This window comes from Pseudopodoces humilis, chromosome 15 (assembly GCF_049639895.1).
Source record: "Pseudopodoces humilis isolate 2021_Gansu_Grassland_sample_001 chromosome 15, ASM4963989v1, whole genome shotgun sequence".
NCBI lineage: Eukaryota > Metazoa > Chordata > Aves > Passeriformes > Paridae > Pseudopodoces > Pseudopodoces humilis.
This window is the reverse complement of record NC_142214.1, coordinates 9758326-9782027: the sequence shown is the minus strand read 5'-3', so window position 1 is coordinate 9782027 and position 23702 is coordinate 9758326. Positions and strand designations below refer to the sequence as shown.

Sequence of the window (23702 nt, the reverse complement as noted above, 5' to 3'; positions counted from 1 at the left end):
TGTGTGCTTCAACAGTTCTTTAAGAAACTGAATTTTACACGTTCACATAAATATACATTTGAGAGCACTGCAGCAGTCATTGCAAAGCAACAGAAAATATTTTATACTTAAGAATGTAAGTATATACAATGTACACACTAACTCAACTGATTAAAAGCTTCACCACCTATCAATGTAATCACACATCTTAATTTTATTCCATTGTTTGAAATTTATCTTTCCTCTTCATTGCAGGAGCCAAACATCACAGTATTGTACATAATATCACTGAAGAGGAAACCATACGATTATACAACTTGATGGCAAAGAACAAAAGGAAAACAATTTCACAAAACTGCATTTTCCTAAGCTTAAACCAAAAGAGTTTAATAAAACCACAAGAAGGTTTACTCAGTTTTGTATGGCATGTGTAATATGCTGTGGTATTAATAGTATATGCAAGGTTTAATACATGCATATATGAAGGTGGTGTTTCACTTCAGCAGAATATGGTAAAGCTATTTGCAACATCAATTCAGTCCACAAATAATACTGAACATAAGAAAGTCTAATATTTAGTGATTTCTCAGATTATCAGTGAGATTATAATATTCCTATAATGGCACTATTTAAATGATACTTTATCTCAGGAACTGACAATTCTTCAACACATTCTCTCTACAGTGTTTGTGCCCCAAACAGTTAAGTATCTAAGACAGGAATTATTAAAAATTGGGACAGCTCTAGTGTTTGCATTTCTTAGCAAAAGAACATGGACAGTCTATTCACTACATGGCAGAAGCAGTCATTCTCCATTATTGCTGCCCAAACTTTTGGGGATTTTTTTGGTATTTAAAGGCCTATCACAAGAAATTGGTGAGCTTATGGGAACTGTCAAATGTTTCAGGTACTGTTATACATGATTACCACTCCTCAACAAAGGAATCTAACCTTCATTTCTCAGTACATAATTGTCCTGCACCTCTCCTATAGTAAACTTCTCAATTTATTATAATACTAGAAGAATTAAAACTCTTGATAGGATGGCTACCAAGCTTCCATTAAGCAAACTGAAATAGCAGTAAGTAAGGCTAATAAAACTGTTAATTTTTTCCCATTTTATCAAGTAGTGGATATGTTACCAAACAGCAGCAACTAGGAAGAACAGGTAAGATGCTGTAAGTTTGTCCCAAACAACTTAAAGCCCATCATCAAGCTACCTATATGTACTGATGCTTCTTCCATCCTAAAGACACAGCTGTCCTTTATTTTCTCATCCTATGCTGCATTTTATAATCCTGCAGTGACCTTCACTATCATCTCATTCAGATTTGTCACTCTGACAGTCAGAATGGCTGACACAACACAGGGCCAACATAACACCACTGTGAGATGCTGGAGGTTCACAACAGGATTTCGGTTAGTGATTGTAAGATTATGAGTAAAGTGTTCCAAAGTGATTAGCCATCATAATAACCTCAGACTGTGTCTACCTAAAGATCGTACACACTGAGAACTGCAAATAAATGCAAGTTTGAGGCTGCAAGTTTCCCTTCCTCCTGACTCCCATTATTATCTTAATTAGTCATATCATCTAGATGAGTTCCAGTGAAACTCTTATTGTTTTGGATGATTTTTCCAAAGTGCCAAGTTTCTTGAATGACTGGTGAAACTCTTTCCAAAGAAAACTTTATTAGCCTTAATCAGGTAAATTTCATCATCCTGGAACAAATGGCATTTTACTTCATCACACACTGTAAGTTTATTGTATTTGGCCACATCAAATAAGCCTTTCTTACTCAGACAGATGACCTATTCACAGGAACTTTCATTTAAAAGTGGACTAAGCCAGAAAAACAGATGTAGTGATTTTACAAGATTTAAGAAATAATGGCATTTTCACTTCTCCATATTTTCCAATTTAATCTCACAGCTAGAGATTTTCAGCGCTAGAAATATTTAACACCTCCAAATCACTCAGAATATTTGAAACTCTCAGCATTCATCTAAATCAGACTGAAAATTACTTTCTTTCAATATATGATTTTTTAAGTTTTAGTTGAGTTCTTAGTTAGGTGATGCTACTATTCTTCAGTGTGAAAAGCACACCCACTGAAGACTTGATCCTTAAAAATATGTAGTAGCCTAAGGAAATTTTGTCATGGGAACCAGGAAGAGAATCTAAGCTTCTTTGTCTCTATTGAGATTCCTTTGATCTGAAAAATTTTTTGAAGTTGCAAATCATAGAGCTGGTAAGAAGGGTGGTGGCACATCTATTTGATACAAAAAATGCTACCCAGGTGAAATCTGTAACATAGCAAATTCAGCAAATTCAATACACTCAGAGCAAGTGGCAGCTGAAAGATTCCTCACAGAAAATGGTTTCTGATGTCTAGATCTCTTTTTGATAGTATTTCCTACATTTTCTGCTTATTAGTAGTTAACAATTGGCTTAAGTGTGAAAACACTGGTTTTAATATGTTTCCACTTTGTTAAACATAACTCTGGTCATTCTTGGCATGTATCTCAATTTGTCTCTGGAATGTGAGACATCTAGAGCATCTTTTCTCCAGCCCAGCACAGCCGAGTTACATTGTTCCTGTTGCTGGATTAGTTTTTGCTTGCTTAGGCAAGAAGCGTTTTTTTTCCCCACCTTTTTGACTCCAGAGACTCCACACTATTTCCTTAGACCATTATTAATGCCAGACACCTCTAGAGCACACCTTAGCATGGATTACCTTTGTCCAGTGACAGGAAAAATGTGCATTTATGTAAAGTGGTGTGGGATTTACCATGTCATGCACAGTGGAAGGTCCTGCTTATCAGCCTATTTCACAGTATTGACCTTATTTATTTTGCAAGGACTCAAACACCCTGACAAGTGTGGAGTCTGCAGTTCCATGGAAACCAGGCATGCCAAATTTAATACACTGCTAACACTATTCTCAGACAATCTCTTTAAAAATTACCAGTAACATGAAGATGCCTCCTAGTTACTTATCCATTCATTTTGTTTTTTTCAGAACAAACTTGTTTTCTAGGACCATTAGAATGTTCTGTCTAAATCCAGAAGAAAACTGGGCTGCACATGCTGATGCTGGTAGTACTTATAGCAAGCTATGAAACAGAAAATCAGTTCAAATGATAATGCTTACCCCGTTCTGTGTCATAGAGGTACACAAACTTTTCCCACTTATAGTAAGTCAAGAGACTCAAGATGGCTCCTTTTAATGCTGGCCGCATCTGGATGACGAACTGCACATCTGCATCTGTTGGGAAGCTTGGTGTGATGAAGGACGTGTGAAGGGCTCCACAGAATGATGTCAGGGTGTTCATTGACATCTGGTCATAGAATCCAAAGATGGCATAAACTCCCCTGGAAAACTGTGAACAGACTAAAAAAGACAGACAAGGGTGTTAAAATCTGAAATATAATGAATACAAACCAATTTTTCAAAGTTACTGTGTGAGGTAAGCCTTCTAACCATTCCTGAAACTATTCTGTATGATGCAGCAGATTGAGTGAATTAATGAGAAAATATAATTTCTCATTAATACTAATTTTAGTGTAGCACTAAATTGTATCAACTCTGTAGCATTTAAACTGGCCTGAACACATTTATTTTTGGTTGTGTTTTGTCCTGTGTTTCTACAATCCACTAATCTCTCTTTATTCTTTAAAAATTAACATGGGATTACATTACCTGTCTGTAAAATATCTTTCCTTCCTTAAGTAGTACCTTGAGAGCTCTGTGAGGAGCTACATGACAAATGTCAGGCCTGCCTAAAGGTCACAATGTTAAGGTGTATTTTTTCCTGGTATCTAAACTTTGATTCAGATCTGATTCTAAGAAATTTGGGTGGTTTATTCCTTTATAGTCCACAATTCTGAAAACTCTGTGTGGTCCTTTTCAGTAAGAAATTATGGTGGCTTCTTAACAGAGTGTTAAAATCTTTCAGAAGCAATTTGGAAAGTCTATGACTTATTATATGACAGCACAAATGAGGATCACATATTGTTGCATCATTGGACTAAAGCTTATATCCCTTAAATTGAAGGCTCTTAGTCATTAACCATTCTCCTGTCTTGAGGAACTCACCCTATACCAGAAAAAAATCAAAATGCAGACAAAGATGATTTTTTTTACATGTACTTATCTGGGGAAACCCTTCATTATTTCCCATCCTTTATAGAGATTGAACAAAGACCATTTTGGACAGAAATGAAAGTATTTCAATTTGCAAACACGGCCAGCTTCATGGGCATTGCAGGAAAAAAAAATTCTTTATTGTTCAGCTCTGTAGGAAAAGTGCAAAATTCTTGTGACCATGGGTTCTTTCCATGGAGGGAGTCTGATGTGTGAGGGGCTGGGGCTCTGGATTATAAAAAGATTGTACAAATGCAATACAATACAGCACAGCAGCACTTCTAATTGTACCAGTGCTGAACAGGGATAAGCAAGACCCACTTGTAATGAAAAAAATTTCCCAGAAAAATGTTCATTCATTAACATTAACAATTTCACTGTCAAGAACTGGATCTAAAAACAATTTACAACCAGCTCCATTGTCTTGGGGTGATTTTATGGTGATACTCTATTCCCTAGTCATTTGCTTTATGCCCAGAAATGGCTGCTGCAGATTTAATATGAACCAGCCTGGGAACCCCAGGCATGGGCTCTGCTCAGAACTCTTTTTACGGCATGTGCTGTGCACCATGGACTGGGATGCTACACTGTTCTGTTGGATTAGTTTTTGCTTGCTTAGGCAAGAAGCTGTTTTTTTTTCTTTCCCCACCTTCTTCCTTTTTCCCTGGACTCCAGCAGAGATCCTTCAGGTTTGTTTGGGGTTTTTGTTTGTTTGTTGTTTTTTTTCCTTGAGCTGTTTCAGATTGTTTTTTGGTTTTTTCCCCTCCACTCTCAGGAGCCTGTGGAAGCTGCACTGGACAGTCTGGGCCCCAGGAAAGACCAAGCCAGCAAAAGAAAGGACACCAAAACCCACCAGCTTTGCCTGCTGTGAGAAGCCCAACACCAGAAAGGTTCCCATCTATTCTGCCCGAGTGGCTTCGTGAACTCTGTGCCTTCCCTTCCCTGAGACAAATGGGGCAGCTGCCATCCTCACCCCCTGGCCATACAGGCCTGGTGGGGGTTAAGGTTTTGAATTTTCAATATCAAGCATTTTCAATCCTTTCCTGCACCTGCATGCACCCTTTTTTCGGTTAATAAACAATTAGGGGTTTTTTTCTCTTTCACCCACTGGTATTCATTTCTCTCACTGGAAAACTCCCTTCTCTTTAGAGGAAAGGCTAATTCCAGAGCATTTTCTCCTAAAATTTGTCTCTAAACCAAGGCATCCATTAAACAGTTTTGCAAAACACTGCATATTTAACTTTGCAAAAAGCAAAGTAATTACTAGCAAGGAAGACATGGCTTCTACACAGAAATGTACAGTCTTGTTCCTTCTGAAATACCATCACATTTTCCACCATAAATGCTACCATTCAGGATCACTAAAAACTGTTGAAGTAATCTTAAATATCAGCTCATTGACATAGCATCATGGAGAACATCTAAAATCAGCAGTCAGGTGTGAAAATTTTATTTTCTTCCTGGAGCACTAGGTGCAAAAACTAGAAATATTGTTAAGGAATTTCTTTAAGTATTTAAGCCACTGTAACAGGACATGACCAGCTGTGGATACCAGCAGCAAATAACAGCTGGGGAGACACAGAAAGGAAATAAGAGGTGGTAATTTCTGAAAGGAAAGTTTGCAGAGGTTCTCAACCACAGAAAATAAAATATATAAAATAAGTTATAATACAGTAACAATTTATTCCCAGAGGCATGAATGAGGAACTAAATATACTGTTTAAAAAGCATTTTGTTAAACTATATACCAGCAGGATATAAAGCAGAAAAGCTACCACAAAAAATTATTTGCTGAAGTAACAAATAAAGAGCATTAATTTACAGGTGGAAAAAAGGGAAAAACAAAACTTACATTAGAAAGTTTGGCAGTCTCCAAATCATTTAAATGGTGCATAAACCCTCTAATTCCATGGGAATACTCAGTGAAATGGTATTACTGGAGCCAAGTGTCCTCACATACACTGAGCCTGTACCTCATACATCAAGCTTCTTTTACATATATATTAATGATATAGTTTTTATGTAGATTCTGTACTGCAGGGAAAAGCAAGAATTCTAGGAATCATCCCTTCTTGCAACATAAACTAATATAATTTCAAAGATCTCCTGTTCCTAAAAACTGAGAATATTTCAAACTGGATTCACCCATTATTTTTTATCAGGTGTAAGACTCAGGAATACTTCTGAACTGTGACTCAACTGAACTGAAGTATATTTTCATACCAGATTATGCTCATTTATGCAAAGGGCCCATCCTCAATTGGTGAGTAATCTGAGAAAAAAACAGTCTGTGAACAACCTGACTAAGCAGGACCTTCTCCAAGTAACTGACCCAACATGGAGCTGCTGCTTGCGTGGAGGTGAGAGCTCTGATTTGGTCCTCTGAGTATTTGCAACTATTTTTCCTACTGATGATCACCAAAAATATCTTCTAACAAATGCAACTACCTGCCCACTCCTATTGCTCCTGGTTCAGGTTTGTATTCACAGAAGATTTTGAAGATTAACTCTTTGATAGATTGTCTTCTATTAGTAGCTTATTATACCTAATTATCTATTCTGCATTCACTGTAGGATGCCAATTCAGTTTTACCAGCCTATTTAAAAGACAAATAAACCTTTGTTTTTGTAAGGAAAAACTAAAAGGCAAATTATCTTGGTCCTCAATGTTCATTTTCATTTTTGAACTCACAGTTTTGTTAAAATTTTGTAGCATTAGGTCTTCCACAGTTTGTGACCTAATCTCCTCTGTGTCTGGACAAACCTACAGAATATCCATGAACCCACAGTCATATTGTTGCTTGTTTTCCAAAAACCAAATGTGTAATTACATTCATTTTAATTACACTATTATTCTAACATCACTGAGCCACAAGAAAAATTTTTAAAAGGCTAACTAAGCCTTAGCCTTAAGCCCTTTTTACAATCTACTTTCTACTGACAATCACAACAATCTTCATGTTTGACTAAGAATTTTGGTATTTTTCCTTAATTAACCACTGTTGATTTATGAGCTTTCACTTTCCTATTTGAAAAATACAGATGGTCAAACACATACTTTGGCTGTTAAAGAGATTATTTGGACAAGTCCTAGTTCAACCTCATTCCTCAAAAAAAAAGCAATTTTTTTTTGCTGAGCTATGAAACTACTCTTAATTATGCGGATGCACATCTGTTTCCAAGGACAGCACATAACCAAGTTGATTTATAACCCGATCTGAAAAAGTTTCAATGCCCACAAACAAGGGAGAGAGGTCCTGAGCAGCAGTTATCATGATCTCCCATTGGACAAGCCATTATTTTGGCATTAGGTGCAAGGTGAGTACTTATTAATGGAGATTTAACACTGGACTTGTTCTCAGAGTGAGCTGCCACATGCCATTGTGTCCAGGAGAGAAAGTGATGGTATGACAGAAGTTTGTGATTCTCAAACATGTCAAGAGAAGATAAGAAACTTTCAGGTCATGACAGACTGGTGTTCCCTGCCAAGGAAGGAAAATGCTCAGAGGCAGAGTGATAACAGTGGTAAGCAGAGTTCACTTAAAAAAACAAAAAACAAAACCAAAAAAAACCCACCAACAAACCAAAAACCCCAAAAACAAACAAAACCAAAAACCCCAAACCAATCAAAAAACCCAAACCCAAAAAAACCCAAACCCCAAAACCAACCAGCCAAAAATGCAACTACTGAAGCTAAATAAATAGAAATCTTAGTTCCCATACTGAATAGCAGCTGAGCCATCCTAAGCATCAGTGGAACCCAATGAACGCAGACGTCTGTTTTACTTGCATTTCCATCTTCCCTCCAGTCAAATCAGGCCCACCACTGAAACTTGCTAAGATTAACCAGGTAAGTTTTTTTTTGCACTTAGATCCCAGGAAGGCTGCAGGCCAGAATCTCAGAAGACACCCCACTTCACACAAGTTATTAGACATTTTATGCCTTTTTAAAATTTATTTTTGCTTTCTAATGGTATTTAGTTTCTCTATGTTTTAGTGACTGTGAGTATTCCTGACACAACAAGGTTGTATAAGACCTGACGTTTCTACTGTCTATTGCCTAGAAGCTAAAGCCAAAACTTCTCTGACACTTTTTTTTTTTTTACTTCTAGTTCTTACTATAAACAACTGAAGCATTACCAGGAACAACTAGGTTTGGATTTTGCTTGTTTCAGGAAAAGATGTATAAAGCTAACAAAAGAGATATGTTAATGGTAGATTGTAATACGTGGTCTACCATTGGATGATGTCGTTAATGACTGAATTGTAAAAGTCATCAGGATCCTCCCAGGTCTGGCATCCAGTCCACTTCTGCCCTGGACACAATAGCCCAGTAGTTTTGGAGTCAGGGGTTGGAGGTTACAATACCTCAGACACTATTCCTCTTTCATTACTCCTTTTATGAGCAAGTAATTTCTCCTTTGTCCATATCAATTTCTTATAAAGTAGGTCTGAAAAATTTACCCTGTGTCAGAGGGGCACTGTCAACTGTTTCAGTGATTCTACCACAGCTCTCTGGGAGGGAAAGCAGAGTAGAAGCACCATCTCAGCTGACATCGCATGTTGCTCATACCAGTTCCTCAGTTTTGTGTTCTGAGTTTTCCTCAGCTGTGAAATAATTTTATTCCCTCCACTTTCTTCTGCCAATTGTCTTGGATTCCAGACAACTCTCACTGCCAGCTTCAGCCAACAGACTAATGGGACTACTTTATAATGGAATAATACACAGCCTATCTCAGAGCAGTTGCCATTTTCTAGGGCTCCATCCTGACCTCCTTGTTGTAATAAAGCAAGGGTTACCATTAACATTACCTCTTACAGTAAGAATATAGACTTACTCTTAGAGAGCCAGACAATGCCCCTACTGCTTTCTTTTGTTTTCATTTTAATACACAGAATGAAAAGCAACAACTCTCTCTACCTTGAGCATTGAGGAGATCAGCACAGCAGTGCCCCTGAATGCAGAATGAGCTACTTTCAGGGGGCTCCAGGCAATCAGTCTTGAGAGCTTCCTTTAAAACCCAAGCCCATCATATTAAAAATTTTAAATGAAGTGAACTGCATTTACCTATGGCAAATAAAATCATCTTTTACATTTTAATTAAGATACTGAATTCTGTCATGAAGAAAATATTGTTTAAAATTCAGGTGAGAAAAGCAGCTATTCCTGGAATAGTTAACAGTGAAAATTCCTGAGGGCAGGAGGGAACCAAGGAAGCTACTGCTTGAAATTGGATACAAATCTTGAGATATTGGCTATAATATGACTTCTCATCCTACATAGAAAAAGATATGCTCTCACAAACAAAAGAATTTCCTCTGAAAACAGAAATGCCCAACCCAAACCTCACAGCAGAGCACAAAGTAAAAAGCCTTAATTTACTCTTGTTACTCCACTTATGGCATCAGTTTTCTCAATTATGAAATTGCAATGTTTTATCTAGTTCTTTTTATAAAGAACTACTTGGCTTGCTTCATTCTACCTAACGTCTTCTTCAAATATACACACTTCAGTTTGCATTTCTTTTTAGGAGAGCAAATAAAATAAAAACAGCATGTTCAGGCAGCAGGAGGGGGGCTATTATTAAATTGCAAATGAAAGGCATAAGGATGAATCCATTCATATTTTACAAACCATTTACTGGAAAGCGATTTGAAACAGATGTTCAGATCCAAGCATCCTTGAACACTCACTGGTCAAGATCCTGTTCGAGATTACTTTGGTCACCATTTCAGAACTCTATCACACGCTGTTAGAGAAGTCTTTATTTCTTATCTGCTTTTCAAGATGACTGGAACCCTGCTCACAACTACAGCTCCTTGGGGCTGGGTGCTGTACAAACCCATCACCAGAACCTTGGTTTCTTGCAGTGTGCCCAATTACTTATTATATACTTGACTTGTTAAACTTTACACATTTTTGCTTTCATATATACGACCGTGGTCAAATAAAACCCTAACAATGTACATGAATTTGTTGTGTGTGGGATCTTCCCTTCACAGTGGAACGTTTGTGTGAATTTTATAAGCATGTGAAAAATGCCAGCTTGGAACTGCAGAAACAGACCACTTCGGCTATAACGGTGCTAGTGGGAACACCAGCAACACCAAGCCTCATGCATGCCACAATAGGGGATTTGTCCACTAGCACAGTTTCAGTCAGATAAAAGCAAACCAGAATAAAAACCTCTCTGGCCCAAACTGCCAATTTGGTATCTATGTGAACAAAAGCTTTGGTACTTTAAAAACCAGCTAATATGTTAAAAATGCAAATAAAAAGGGCAATTTTGAGTACCAAACTGTAAGACAGGCTGAACATAACCTTGCTTTTACTGAGAAAGCTGTGCTTAACTTTTTGAAAACTGCTCTAGTCTGAGAAGGTACTGCAGTTAACCTGAGCGGCTTGGAACAGGCAGAGCTACTTGTATTGCTATTTTTTACTCACTCCTGTTCAGCTCCCAAGCTACTTCCAAACTCAAGATGACAGAGTCCGAACTACCTCCATTTTCAGGTTACTGGCCACAAAGAATAAAAAACCCCAACAAATATATTTTTATTCCTGTAAAATCTTGTTAAAACTCAAGCACAAAATTAGTCTTTTGTTCCACAAACCTACCAAATTTTAATGCATGGTTTTCATTTAAAAAAAAAAAGAAAAAGGAAAGAAAAATCACTTGCTATTCAGAATCTCTGTAATTATGACACATTTCTGATGGTGGAAGAAGCCCAGGCCTCACACAGCCAGTATCCAGGAAGTGTCAGCCTCTTTTCAAGACCAAAATATGAAAGGATTTTGTTTACCTGGAATCCCTGTTACACACTGATTTTTTAAAAAATATAGCATTGATTCTGAGTACCTTCCTTTTGGAAGGCTGTGAGTCAGATAATCATGACTCATTTTGAAGTATAAACCACTGGAGTTTGAAAGAAATTAAATAGGAGTTTAAGCTTAAAATGGATTAAAGGTGAGAGGAGATATATATGTGCCATAAAAATCAAATGTTTTTTTTTTTTGAAAGATTTAAAAAATGTGTTAGATACTTTAGGACTACAGTTAGGTACACACTGATCAGAATATTACATTATCCTGCTTGTGTCTTTACACAGTGGAATTCAAGCTCTCAGACCAGGCACCACAGATATAGCCAAGCTTTTTATTCTTAAACCCATCCTGGTAATTCATGATCTACTGTTAACAGAACACTTTTCATCTTGATTCCACCATCCCCACAAGCTGCTCACAAGAAGCACTTATTTTAAAGGAAAGACATTAAATACATACCATGCAGTTTTAAACAAAGAGCTTTTAGAAGGAAGACTTTGTAACACTGCTGTAGAAGTCAAATTGAAATGCTGTGGACTTATGTTACTTCTGACCGCTTCTGCTTTCTGCCTATGGTGATCCTGACACCAAAGTAGATGCCTGCAGGAGAAGCACAAGAAGCTTCTCTTGGTAGACAGTTAAACTCACTGCTGGAGAGAATGGAAAGGCATTGGTATCTGCCTTTCATACCCTGCTGAAGAGATGTCTCTGCTCAGCTACTCCAAGATAATCAGTGCCTCGCCAACAGCAGCAGTATGTGCAATGCCAAAACTCTGCTCCTGATTCCAGCTCCACCATCCTGGATGCTTAAGATTTATGGCACAGGCCTCCCTCAGGTTCACAGAGTCTTAGAGACTTAATGAGTGGATGGAAAGCAGTTCACTGAGCTCTGCCCTTCGCGGAAGCTTTAGCCAATCCCATACACATAACCATACATTTCTTTTTCCATGAACCATGGGAGATGAGCTAACACCTGTGTGAGGGAGCCAGAGGACCTGTCAAAGCTTTCTGCAAGAGAGTCTAAATATATTCACAGCAAACAACGATCATTTGTGTTCTTCACATCCAGTATCTAACTCCTGCTTCGTGACTAATCTCTGCAGAAACGCAGAGAGTGTGCATGCAACACAAATATGTAACACTCATTCAAGTGAAATAACTTGTTTCCATCTGTTGCACCATTTGAAATGCTTTTAATTTAATACCATCAAGCATCATGCCTGTTCACTCTGATCACTTTGAATTGTAAGTGTATCTCTTATTTTCAGAATCAATTTTTCTAAAAATGTTAGTGGGAGGAAAATATGAAAACCTCTGTTCTTTCAAAAATTTTCCAGTTACAACACACTAGAAAATCTAGTAGCCATTTATTTACAAGCAGGCAATATATTCTAATAATATGCATATTCTAATAAACAGTAACATAAATGTTTCTGTAAGTATATTCAAAGTAATGAGTTCCACAAGCCATTAAGCACTCTGCCTTGGAACAAAAAGACATGCTCAAAACAGTGGTTTAACTGAACTTAACAAGATGTGGTAGACCAGGGAGTACCCACTTCACTATTGTTACTTTCTTCAGAGATGATCTATCTCAACAATACTTTAAAGAACAGGCTAAGGGAAAGCAAGAGCTTTGTGGTATGAGTTTAAAAAATCATACCCATCAGAAAAGGGCAGTATTTTGTAGCTGAGGATGTTAGGCAGAATATAGGGTTGAATCAAGGAGCAGCAGTTGAAGGCAATGCTGTGCCTCAGAGCCACAAAGCAGCAGCTGCGATCTCCAGCACCCCAGTACTCAGAAGGGATTCCTTATATCACTGGAACATCTCAGTGTGGAGGAAGTAAAAAGGCAGAGGCATATTATTAAATGCATGCTTGTTCAGCAGATCCTTCCCTAAGTGATTTCAGAAGTTGACTTCATTCTGGGCCGCTGTGGTGAGAGGCAATAAATCAAAACAAGGCTCTGGCAGTGTGATGAAAGATGAGCTGAATCTGCTGAGGTGGTGCCATTTATAGGCCTGTGGGGATATATTACAGAGGATGAGATAGAAGAGGCAAAGTGGCCAACACACCTGAAGCACTGAGCTGGGTAAAATTCACCAGGAGGTGAAGGTCACAGTTAAGGTTATTCAAGGAGAATGGGGACGCAAATGCCAAAACAGCAGCTGTGCAAGCAGCCTCCAGCTCTGGAGGGTTTCCAGTTGGCTCTTATGTTTGCAGAGCATGGTGCTGGCTGACAGACAGCCCAGTTTACCCAAAGCAACAGTCCCTCACACTTTGCTGGAGCCTCTGCAATGGTACTCCAAGCAAGCACTATCACTGCAAATACATCTTGGACCAGTGGACTGGATTTTACACTTCTGTATCTCCTCTCCTGTTCTACTCAAAGTTCATGGGGCTATGCAATTCTCACCTTTGTGTTCCACTGCTGTCAGTCTGAGAGGCTTCCGATCAGCTAATGCAGAAGCAGAAACAGGATGTCTGTGAAAACTGGCTTCAGGGGCAAGGGAAATTATTTGAAGATGCTCCTTAGGGGTCCAATAAAGCACCCACCAGTACCACCGGAGAAGTTCACATGGAATTCAGTAAAAGCTGGACTAGAACTGAGAGACATATTCACACTGAAAGTGCCAACTACAGAAATGCCCCATCAGCATCCCAACTGCCCTTACAAAAGCATCGTCCCATCTATTTTTGTCGATATTATTTCTATTTGCCTTAGCCCTCAAAGTTCTTCCTATCAGCCTCCTGGACCTTTGTGATCACATCTGACAGTAATTCACAAACCAGTACATTCAGCTAAGCCAGCGGCTTATTTACCGAGAACAAGAAGAATATTATTCTTTATAAATTATGCATAATCACTATTTATCAAGCTGGGTTAATTGGCACATAACAAAAGAGTTGTCTGGTGCACAGCTGAATAATGTGGAAGCCAAAATTGATGGAAATGGTACAGCAAAAGCCTGATTGTGAAAGAAAAGTCACATTGCTTCATGTTAATTCTTGACTGATTGCTGCCCTTTCAAAGGGGGAAGGGGAGGCCAAGAGAGACAGACCTAGTTTGGAACTACTTGTTAATCTCAGTGGGTTTGGACACAGTGTCATAGCTTTAAATACTGGTTTAAAATCTGCTCTCAGCCACCTGCACAGTGAAATGTTAACACAGTGCACATACATTTTTTGTGCTCCGTGATATGCTGCTACATTCATAAGCAGAGAACAATCTCATTAATCATCAGCAACAGCATGAGACTGGTCTGCAGGACTGATGCTGATAGAGAAGTGGGGCTCTTCCCACATCTTCACCTGACAGACAAGAGCTAACTGTCTCATACCAGGGCCAGACTAGCAGCCCTTTGGTTCTAGGATTAAGAGATCCAAGACGTACTCATCACAGTGGCAGTGTGGGGCAGCACTTGACTTTCTCTAGAACACACACACCTGAAGAACCACAGCTGAGTTAACCTTGCTCTACATGCACAGAAGGTTTTACTTAATGTCCCACATCCTAAAGCTGTGTGCACAAATTGAAGAACATGCTTCAGTGTTTTGATGGACAGACACAGAATGAAGCATGTGTCAGCTCAAGACACTGAATCAGAGCTAAGGCTCAAACTACCATGGTGCTCACTCTGGTGGGCCCCTTCCATGAGGCATTACAGTGTAGCTGTATGAGGGGTTGTCAGATGATTTAGTCTGATTTACACCATTACACTTCCACACTTCCTTGATATCTTCTCTACTAACACTTAGTAAAATCTCTCCTAGCAGTAACACACCTGCAAATCCATGCCTTCAATACCCTTCCTTCCCTTTCCCTCTCTCTCTCACTTACTAAGAAGTTAACAGAAAATGAGAAGACTCCTTTCTCTCACTCCTATGAGTTAGAAACTCTTTTTTCAAACATCATGCAGACTTGAGAATTCTCCTGTGATCTTACCATGTTTGTGGTCTTATCAGCATGAATATAAATGGATGTAGAACCATAGATATTAAAAAAAAAAAAAATCTGGATTGCATTATTGTCATTACAGCTCCTCCCTACTGGAAATGTGGTTAGCAAAAATCAGCTTTCTTCTGAAAATATTCTGACACTTTATTAGAAGTATCAAAAAAAATTCTCTCTGGCTTTTTACAAGAATCACTAAATCTGCTAACAACTTGCTTGTATACACCAATAAATTCCAAGCATCCTGCAAAACTACTGAGTAAACTTAGAAGGGAGGGGAAAAATGAAGGAGGGGGAAGCCCAAAACAACAATGTTGCTGCAACACTATCCAAGCCTTTTCTGGTTTTGGGAGCAAGAATGATAATCCTTATGGCAGAAAGTAAGTATGAATTTCTAAAGAGCAATGCACTGTGGATCCTTCCCTCAGTTCAATACTTCAACTCTCAATCAGTCTTTGACAAATCATTAGGAATTATCCCATTTAGGTGATATTTTTTCAGCCAAAGAGCAAGCAGATGAGTCTTACCACTGTTGGAAACACAGCTGTGCAACACCCAAATCAGCACAGAACTGGGGGAAACGGTCTCAAAAGGGCAGTGTGCATCTTTAGGACAGTAGGTCTGACATCCAATTTACCAAACAGCTCAACTGCAGCTCTTTGGATGACAGACGGTAATAAATTTCTCTGCCTTAAGGCAATTTCCCACAGGGTAGTACCATTCTGCAGGCTCTGCAGTGAGCTGCAGGATGAGCTCTTTTCAGAAGACCATCATCACCCTGAAGGCCTGCCCCCACTGCTGCTTATCCCTTGTTTGCAGTACCACCTGTTCTGGGAGGTCAACCATGGAACAAAACTGTGCTAAGGACAGGAAGAATCTTAGTCAGGGGTGAGACTGGAGAGAGTCACTGCCAGCTCTGGATGACATGACCAGGCTCAGGAGGCTGGGCAGCCCTTATTCACAGCAGGCACAGACACAGTGATAGGAGGAACCATTTCATGAACTCGATTAATTTTTCAGCTGCCTTTCAAAAAAGCTTTTAAAAAATCAGCTTGCTATGCACAACAGAATAGGAACTGATACGTGACTACAGTTAGAGATTTTAGATAATGCCTTACTTTAATTTAAATGTACCCATGTCCTACCAAATAAAAACTTATTAAATTTCTGCTTTACTAATTTCTTATAAAGTAACTCACAATATCTTCCAGGTTTTACAGATTAATGATTCTGAATTTTAGCCTGAAAATTCCACTGCCAATTTCAAAGTAAATTTAAATATTTGTCTCTTGTTAGAACCCGTGTAATAGTCAAGAGAAGCATTCACATCCTTCAGCAAAAAGCAGCTCATCACAAAGGTTCCAAACCAGGAAAGTTCTCTTTCTCTGCACCACACACAAATGCATCTCATGTAATTCCATACTGCCTATGCAGCAAACAACAGAAAGGGCTATAATAATGTGCCCTTGGATTTGATTAAACTGATGCATTGTAGGAGGTGATGCTGGGCTACTGCTACTGAATTTTCCTACTCTGATTCTCAAACCAACTCCCTGGCAGGGTTAAGCTTTTTAAAGTGTCCTGCCAACAGACTATTTTTTGACTGGAAAATTTTGTAGGCCTTGGATAGATTTATTTGTTGAACTCAGGTAGTAAAGCTTTTCAGATAGATTAATGGACTAAGCGTAGTAGTGTCTCTCCAGACTATAGTAGGCTTAAGAGACTTCATTTTCTAAGAAATGTCAGCTATAGGCACAGAATACTTCTTGTACTCTGATTTTCTCCATGTATTTTCCATTTGCACGAGCCAGTCCAAGCCCTCTTCCCACTGGCAGTATTATCAGTGAGACAATACCTTTCTATAACAAAAATAGCACAGAAACTTGCATAAGAAAAATGAATTTGATAACAATAGCATGACTTTCTCATAATAATTTAATAAGTTGAAGACAGGAAGATTTAAATCCTCCAGAAGAGCTGCATAAAAGGGATTGATGAATTCATCATCTCTTCCAAGCTTCCCAAAGAAGCCCAGACAATATGTCTTACCTCCTCTGTTCTACAGATATCACCTATAAAAGAAAAGCTGGCATTCAAGTCCCTCTATTATGCTATTCTGTGCCTCTGGGGCTAAACTCACCATTGAATCTGCTGTAAGTAAATGTGACACATTTAAAATATCCTGATTTGTTTCTAATCTTTCTCATTAGAATAATGCACTTGTATGACCCTTTTTGATTAGGATCATGGGTCTGAACCCTGAAGTTACAACATGGACATATAGCAAGCCACTGACCTTTATGGTTTTCCACTAAACCAAGAAAATTCTGCAAAAACATGCCAGAAATGCAAACACAGGCTATCGCTAGTTTTAGTTAAGCACTGTCAGTATATTCCAGTATTTCAAAAAGTACTGAGACCTACAGAAACCTAAACCTAAACAAACTAAATTATGACCTCCATGGATTGAAAAATCATGGACTGCTTAAAATTTTTTATGGATTTAGCAGTATACTTTTACATACAGTTCTTTCTGTTTTCTGGTTATTGGATAAATAAAAAGAAGACAAAGTGATGGAACTAACAAGCACAGGAATGTAACTGTGTAGCAAGTCAGCAATTGCTGCCACTTACAAAAATGAGAGAGAAAAAAAAAGGTTTTTTCCCCTCTGGTTGACTGTCATGTTGGTGCTATGAGTAAGGATAGCAAGAAATAATTTTACACATAGTATATACAATTCATAAATTTACGCTGTCTCTTTAAGCACAGAACCTTTGGGATTTTATTGTTTTAAGCTATGTTTGATAGTTATTCTTCATCTCATCAAAATTATCAGTTCATGCAAGGATTCAGTGGTAGCCTCCTCTTCACTCTGGAGGAATCAAAACAAAACTACACTGAATCTTTCCTCTTACTTTGTTGAGGTACTACAGGAACAGAGAGATTGACAGTAACAGAATTATTTAGTAGCCATGAACGTATGAGCTGAACACTAGTTCAAAATTATTTAATTTCTGTTCTTTAGAAAAAAAATTTCCCTTCCATAAAATCTACCCATGATACAATAATTAAAAATCTTTCTAGACAGCACCAGCAAACACATCAAGGTTGTCCCCTAGTAGAGAGTATTTTCAAGCCATTTCACATCTTACAAAGTGCAATTTAACTCTTGGCCCCAGATCCTTTTCCAAATTGCAGCCTCCCTTCACATACTTGGTCCTATTCTTCCACTCTCCCAACATCCAAACCCATTCTCAAATAATTCATATCCTGCTATCACACAAGTAACGTTCAAGAAAAACGTAAGAGGGAGAGTATTACTGCAAATAAAATAAACCATGGAAATGTCACAATAAAAATATTTTCTTCACCAAAAAGACAGTTCAAACAAATGTAAATAAATTCAGTATCTAGGATTTTCATTACTTCAGCTAAGGAGAATAAATGTGCTGGTTCAAGACAATAAGTGAAACTAATCATGCTCTACCAGAGCCATACCCTTCTGACAAGCTGCATTCTGAAGTCTCTTTCTAAAACTGTTGTATCTACAAAGTCCATTCAAAATTCCCAAATGAGGGAGAGAATCCAAAGCACAGTCAGCTAATTAGAGCCAACAATGTGGGAAACGTAAGATAATTAAAATCTTCTAGAAGATTTATTTCTGAATACCAGTTTTGGGAGACTAGGGGGGATCAAGTGAGAAATTAATCTCACTCTGGAAAACTTATCTTTGTGAGACTCTTCTCAGGAATGGACCAATAATATGGTATTGCTTATTAAGAAATAGTATTGATCACAGTAATAGTACACAAAAATGCTGCTGTACACATAATTTAAAAAACTGTGTCCTTGACATAAGCAGATATTGTCTGCACAAGCAAAAGACATACATTTAGTCCATGACACAACTGCAATGAAAAAGCATAAAACTAAGTTTGAATCAAAAGAAAAATATAAATAAAACCCAAGAGTTCTTAAAAATGAGAATTGTCATTACACAAGAGTAAGGGCTTTTCCGCTAAAACAGCATAATCAGAGTGTTTGTGTTTAAAAATGTAGTTGCTGCCAAGATTAGAAAAAGCTGCCTGAATGGATGACTCTGGAAGGATAGTTCAGGTGAAGAACTTGAGCTTTTGATTAACTAGTTCTGAAAAATAACCAGTTATTTAAGCTAAGCAAGCCCATATGCTCTCATTTTCCTGAAGGACAACACAACTCATCCCAACTGACATCTACCAGAGATTACACAGATTGCCTCTTTCAATGGATATGGCTACTCACATAGAACAAAACTGGGTCCTGAATTAGATATCCACACAGCATTTTATACAGCTGAGCAGACTGTTGAAAGGCACGTTTGGACACCGGGGTGTTCAATTGCAACATCCAAGTTCTCCAACAAGGTGTTAATGCCTTTATGGAAAAGAGCACAGGACACTGAAGAATATTAAATAAGGTGTTTTAGCTACAAGCCCTGTACAAGCAACCTCTCAAATGACATCATCACCCTTTCTTATTTCTTCCTCTGCCATTCTTTTCTCAGGATCCCAGATAACGATAACTTTATTACCACAATTGATCTTGTATCTTTAAAACACAGGCAGGACAGAAGCAGTCATATTGCAGCTCCACAGAAGAATGAGACAATTCCACTTATGGAAGGACACCTTTCCTTAGGATTCACAGGAAATTTTCCTCTTTACACTAAAGTGAACTGTAGAAATGTCACAGTTTTCCATAATTAAAAACACAAAGAGAAAAAAAGGAGAGATTCACTACTGTACACTTCTTCACCCTCAAACTGTCCTTTCTGCTGAGGAAGCCAAAAAGGTATCTAGCAAAAATACCTGCTTATCACCTCCCAAGTTGGCTTTGTGAGCAACTTGACACTGCAACTGAAGAGTCAAACTCACATCCATGCTTTAATTAGAGGTAAGGAGAGCACCCATTGTTTGCATTTACAGCCTGTCTGGTTCATGAGCAGCAGGAGCAAGTTCAGCCATCACAACTGCTCAGCTTGTGTTGCTCCGATGCATCATTTCAGCAGGGGAACAATTAAGCAGACCCACTCACAGCTGAAGAGACCATTAAATTTTGCCAAGTGTAGTCACTAATGTTTTATTCTTGCTACTGTATCTTGTCAGCCACTGCACCACACAAATTATCAACAGAATCCACCTCTCTCTGCTGACAGACAGCATGGGCATGGGGGTGTCTGTTCTCCCGTGAACATGCAGGATATTCTGCTATCTTACTCACCTATACAGAGATTGAGCATATCCCATCTCATAAAAGGAGATTAAATTTTTGGAGAAAGAATTTAAGAATAAAACATCATCAATTATAGCAGTGGTATTAGAATAGCTTCTCTGCAGAGAGTGAGACAAAGGAAAAGCAAGCAGAAGGAAGCAGACAGATAAAAAGTGGCTTGCTAGGATCTGAAAAATCAATGACAAGAGACACTCAAATGAAGCTTTTTCTCACTTACAAATTTTACAGATTAAAAAAACCCTCTCAGACTATGAAGGAAAGAAAGAAAGAACAAGAGAAAAAATTATTTTCCTACTCAGGAAATTGGTATTTCATGCTGTGAAAAACTTGGAATTATAGTAAAAAATATTCCAGTTGAAAGCTATCAAAAGTAATGCAAGCTGCGGAAGAATATGACCCTTTGGCAACTGAACAACACACAAATTCATAGGAAACTTGTAAACACTGTACTGCCAAAAAGAACTGCTAAATAGAATTTTAAGAATCATAGCGACATAGATCTGTTTCCATGAGGCATGATAAATTAATCTACTCCAGCTGGAGTGACTTGGACTTAGGTATTTAATGAAACTTTACATGCAATTATTTAATAAATGGGCTACAATTGAAAACACATTTGAAAACACACCCTAGCATTCTACAGTTACTTTTGTCACCACTGTGTGCTAGTGAAGTTATCTTCACTGTACCAATTAGTTCAGGTAAATATAGGGAAAGTCTGCTCTCAGGACAGCAGCTGGAGGCAGGGGTTTTTTTCAGATATAAGTAAAGTAACAAGTAAGCATGAGTAAAACTAAAATAAAAATGCTCTGAGCATTTATTTTCAGTCATTCATGGCTACAGAGTAAGGCAAAGGAAATTTTCAAGCACAGTACTTAAAAATCTATCTAATCTTTATTTAATGACCACACTTTTCCAAAATATGAGTCTTTCGAATATACTGCAACATATCAATGAGAGATCACATTCTCTAAAATGTGAGAGGGGCTTTTATTTCAACTTTTAGGGTTCTAACTCATTTGAATTAGAAGAACAGATTGTTCCACAGCCAACAGGCCATCGGCTGACCTTGTCTCCAGCAAATCCCACAGCAAAAGACATTGTGATGGAACAACCCAGGCAACTGGGATACACACCATTAAGTAAGCGACAGAATGAAGAATGGAAAATTTTTGAGGGTAACCATAGACAACAAACACAATCACTGCATCAGTGCGATTTTAAAAAATTTTTAAAATGAGAAAGATGAAAGTATTTGCTCTGAAGCCAGAAGACTACTACCGAGTGCCTTGCAAACAGGGCTTGTCTCAAGGTTTTCTTTGATTTTAAAACAAAAATGTGGTAATTGAATACACTTAAATAACTTCCATCTGCAACTTCCAAGAAGTCCTTCACACTTTTAATAAAACAAAATGTTCTTCACCTCCACAGCAGAAGATTATTTAAACCACTTAGAACTCATTGGAGTTTTGCTGAGTCACCTCATTTCCCCATAAACTTGTCAACTTGTTGTTCCTAACAAAGGTACTTTAATTAATTTTCAGAGTCTGATGCTCCATTCTGTATTCCTTCAAATAACTTTTTTTTTAATACTTTTGAATTAAGGTAAGAAAAGTCAATGCAGACACTGCCTGCAAGGACATATAATTCAGTGTATCATTTCATAACCCAGCTGTCAACAGAGACAACATTTTTATAATCCATGTATTGTATGCGTGCCAGTATGAGATGAATAGTCCTGTAACTATAATCAATACCGCTCATTCAAACAACTGGCAGCAGCATTTCAGACAACTGGCAATTTCATCAGTTTCACTGGGCTGCCCAAAAATAAACAGCTTGAGAAGGATGAATGATCTCTGTGGTTATCTATAAATAATACTAATCTCAGTCATTTGTTTCAGGGGGTTCATCACTGAGAGCTGCAGAAGTCTCATATCAGTGCAGAAGGCAAGAAATTCTTCAAGAAACTGAAGAAATGCTGATTAATTTTACTGTTGCTTTTTCATTCACACAGTTACTGTATTTACATGCAGCCTCCACTGAAAGCTCCAGGATCCCTCCAGTGCTTCAGCAGTTCCAGCTTTGCAGGAAACTCACGCGATCTCAAGGACTCGTAAATACCTCAAAAGTCAAACTGGAGTCACAGAAAGCTCCAGTGATCTGAGCAAACCCAGCCTGGGTAGTGACTTACACTAATGTCACCTAAAAGGAAACATGAGCAAGTTTGGGGTTTTTAACTACTTTAGTGTGAAACTTGCCCACTCTCAAAAGAGTTATTGAAAGCAAAACAAACCAAACAGCTCCATGTGAGTGAGACTAATGCCAAGGCTGATGGGCGCGAGGTGAACCCAGGCAGACGGGGAACAGAAGGCGCCATTCACAGGCCTGTTCACTGTCTCTGGGAAGTGAAATGGCTCTTTTTTAAAAAAATTATGCTCCTATCTACAAAAGCAAAGCAAGAACAGAGAAGAGAGAAAAAGGAATAGAGACAGCTGACTAAAGGGAAAAACCACGTCCCTGTGGAGTACAGATCCCAAAGAAAGCTTCCAAAGCCCCGAAGTGAAAAAGATCCAGTTGCTGTGGTTGCAGTGAGTCTCTTCCTGGCAGCTTTGCGGGGCCTGTGGGCAAGTACTGCACCACTGCTGCCTAGCATGTGATCCTGCACATTGGTGGGTCATCAGCCCTGGGCTGAGGTACAGATCTCCTGTTCCTGCAGGAAAATCTCCTAACCACCAGGAATTCTTACTAGGTTTTCTACCCTATTTCACTGTAAGAATTATAAGATGCCTGGTGTATGCACTAGGGAAAACAGAGGAAAGATCAGTTCTCCCAAGGACATAGAGGTTGGCACTCCTTGGCTTCCAGGCAGGATTTGTGGTGCCATGAGCCACCACTGCAGAGAGCTCAATACGCCACCAGACCTCAGCAATTCTTTTCTGCGGATATCATGAATGGGAGCCAAGGCCATCACCTCAGCTCCTTCACATGGAGTGTAATGCTCCAAACAAACTCCATCAGATGAGCTCTGCAGAAGTGCCCAAGCCCTCTGAACACAGTCCGAGCATGAAGCAACAGCACATCTGTCTGCACCCAGGTAATCAAACTGCTGCTGCTGCACCAAGCTTCAAAAGTCACATTGTTCCATCTATATCCAAAATCACTTTTCAGTCTTAAAGCCTGTTGCTCAGAAAAATTATATCCTGGCAATTAAAATAATCCTTAACTTGTAGCATTATCCAATTTACAAGCTTATTGCTAGTTTAATGACAATCAGCAGGCCCAGCCACACTAAGCAAACATTGCAGTGAGATGTTTTCAATACAACTGCCAACAGCAAAAGTATTAATGGCACCAACTTCTCTGAAAAGAAAACACTCAATTACTAGTGGACAAACAGGGGAACCTCCCAACCTCTACACCTCTGAGATATGAGGCAGGCTGTGGCTGTGTTAAAATGAAAGCCTTGATTTTATTGCTAAAGTAAAATTGTCTGCAGGATATTCATAAAGAAAAGCCAGCTTT

General features: G+C 38.5%; 1 protein-coding gene across 4 annotated transcripts in view; it reads right to left on the bottom strand.

Annotated features, from left to right (window-relative positions):
* The window catches only part of GRIA3 (glutamate ionotropic receptor AMPA type subunit 3), a 144739-nt gene that overhangs the window by 107709 nt on the left and 13328 nt on the right, over positions 1-23702 (bottom strand). For all 4 annotated transcript variants that reach the window (XR_015773862.1, XM_005530004.3, XM_005530005.2 and 1 more), the window contains exon 3: positions 3135-3374. Coding sequence is in view for 3 of the 4 variants with exons in the window: in XM_005530004.3 (XP_005530061.1) it covers positions 3135-3374 (240 nt within the window). In the remaining variant the exon portion in view is untranslated. The remainder of the gene's footprint in view (positions 1-3134; positions 3375-23702) is intronic.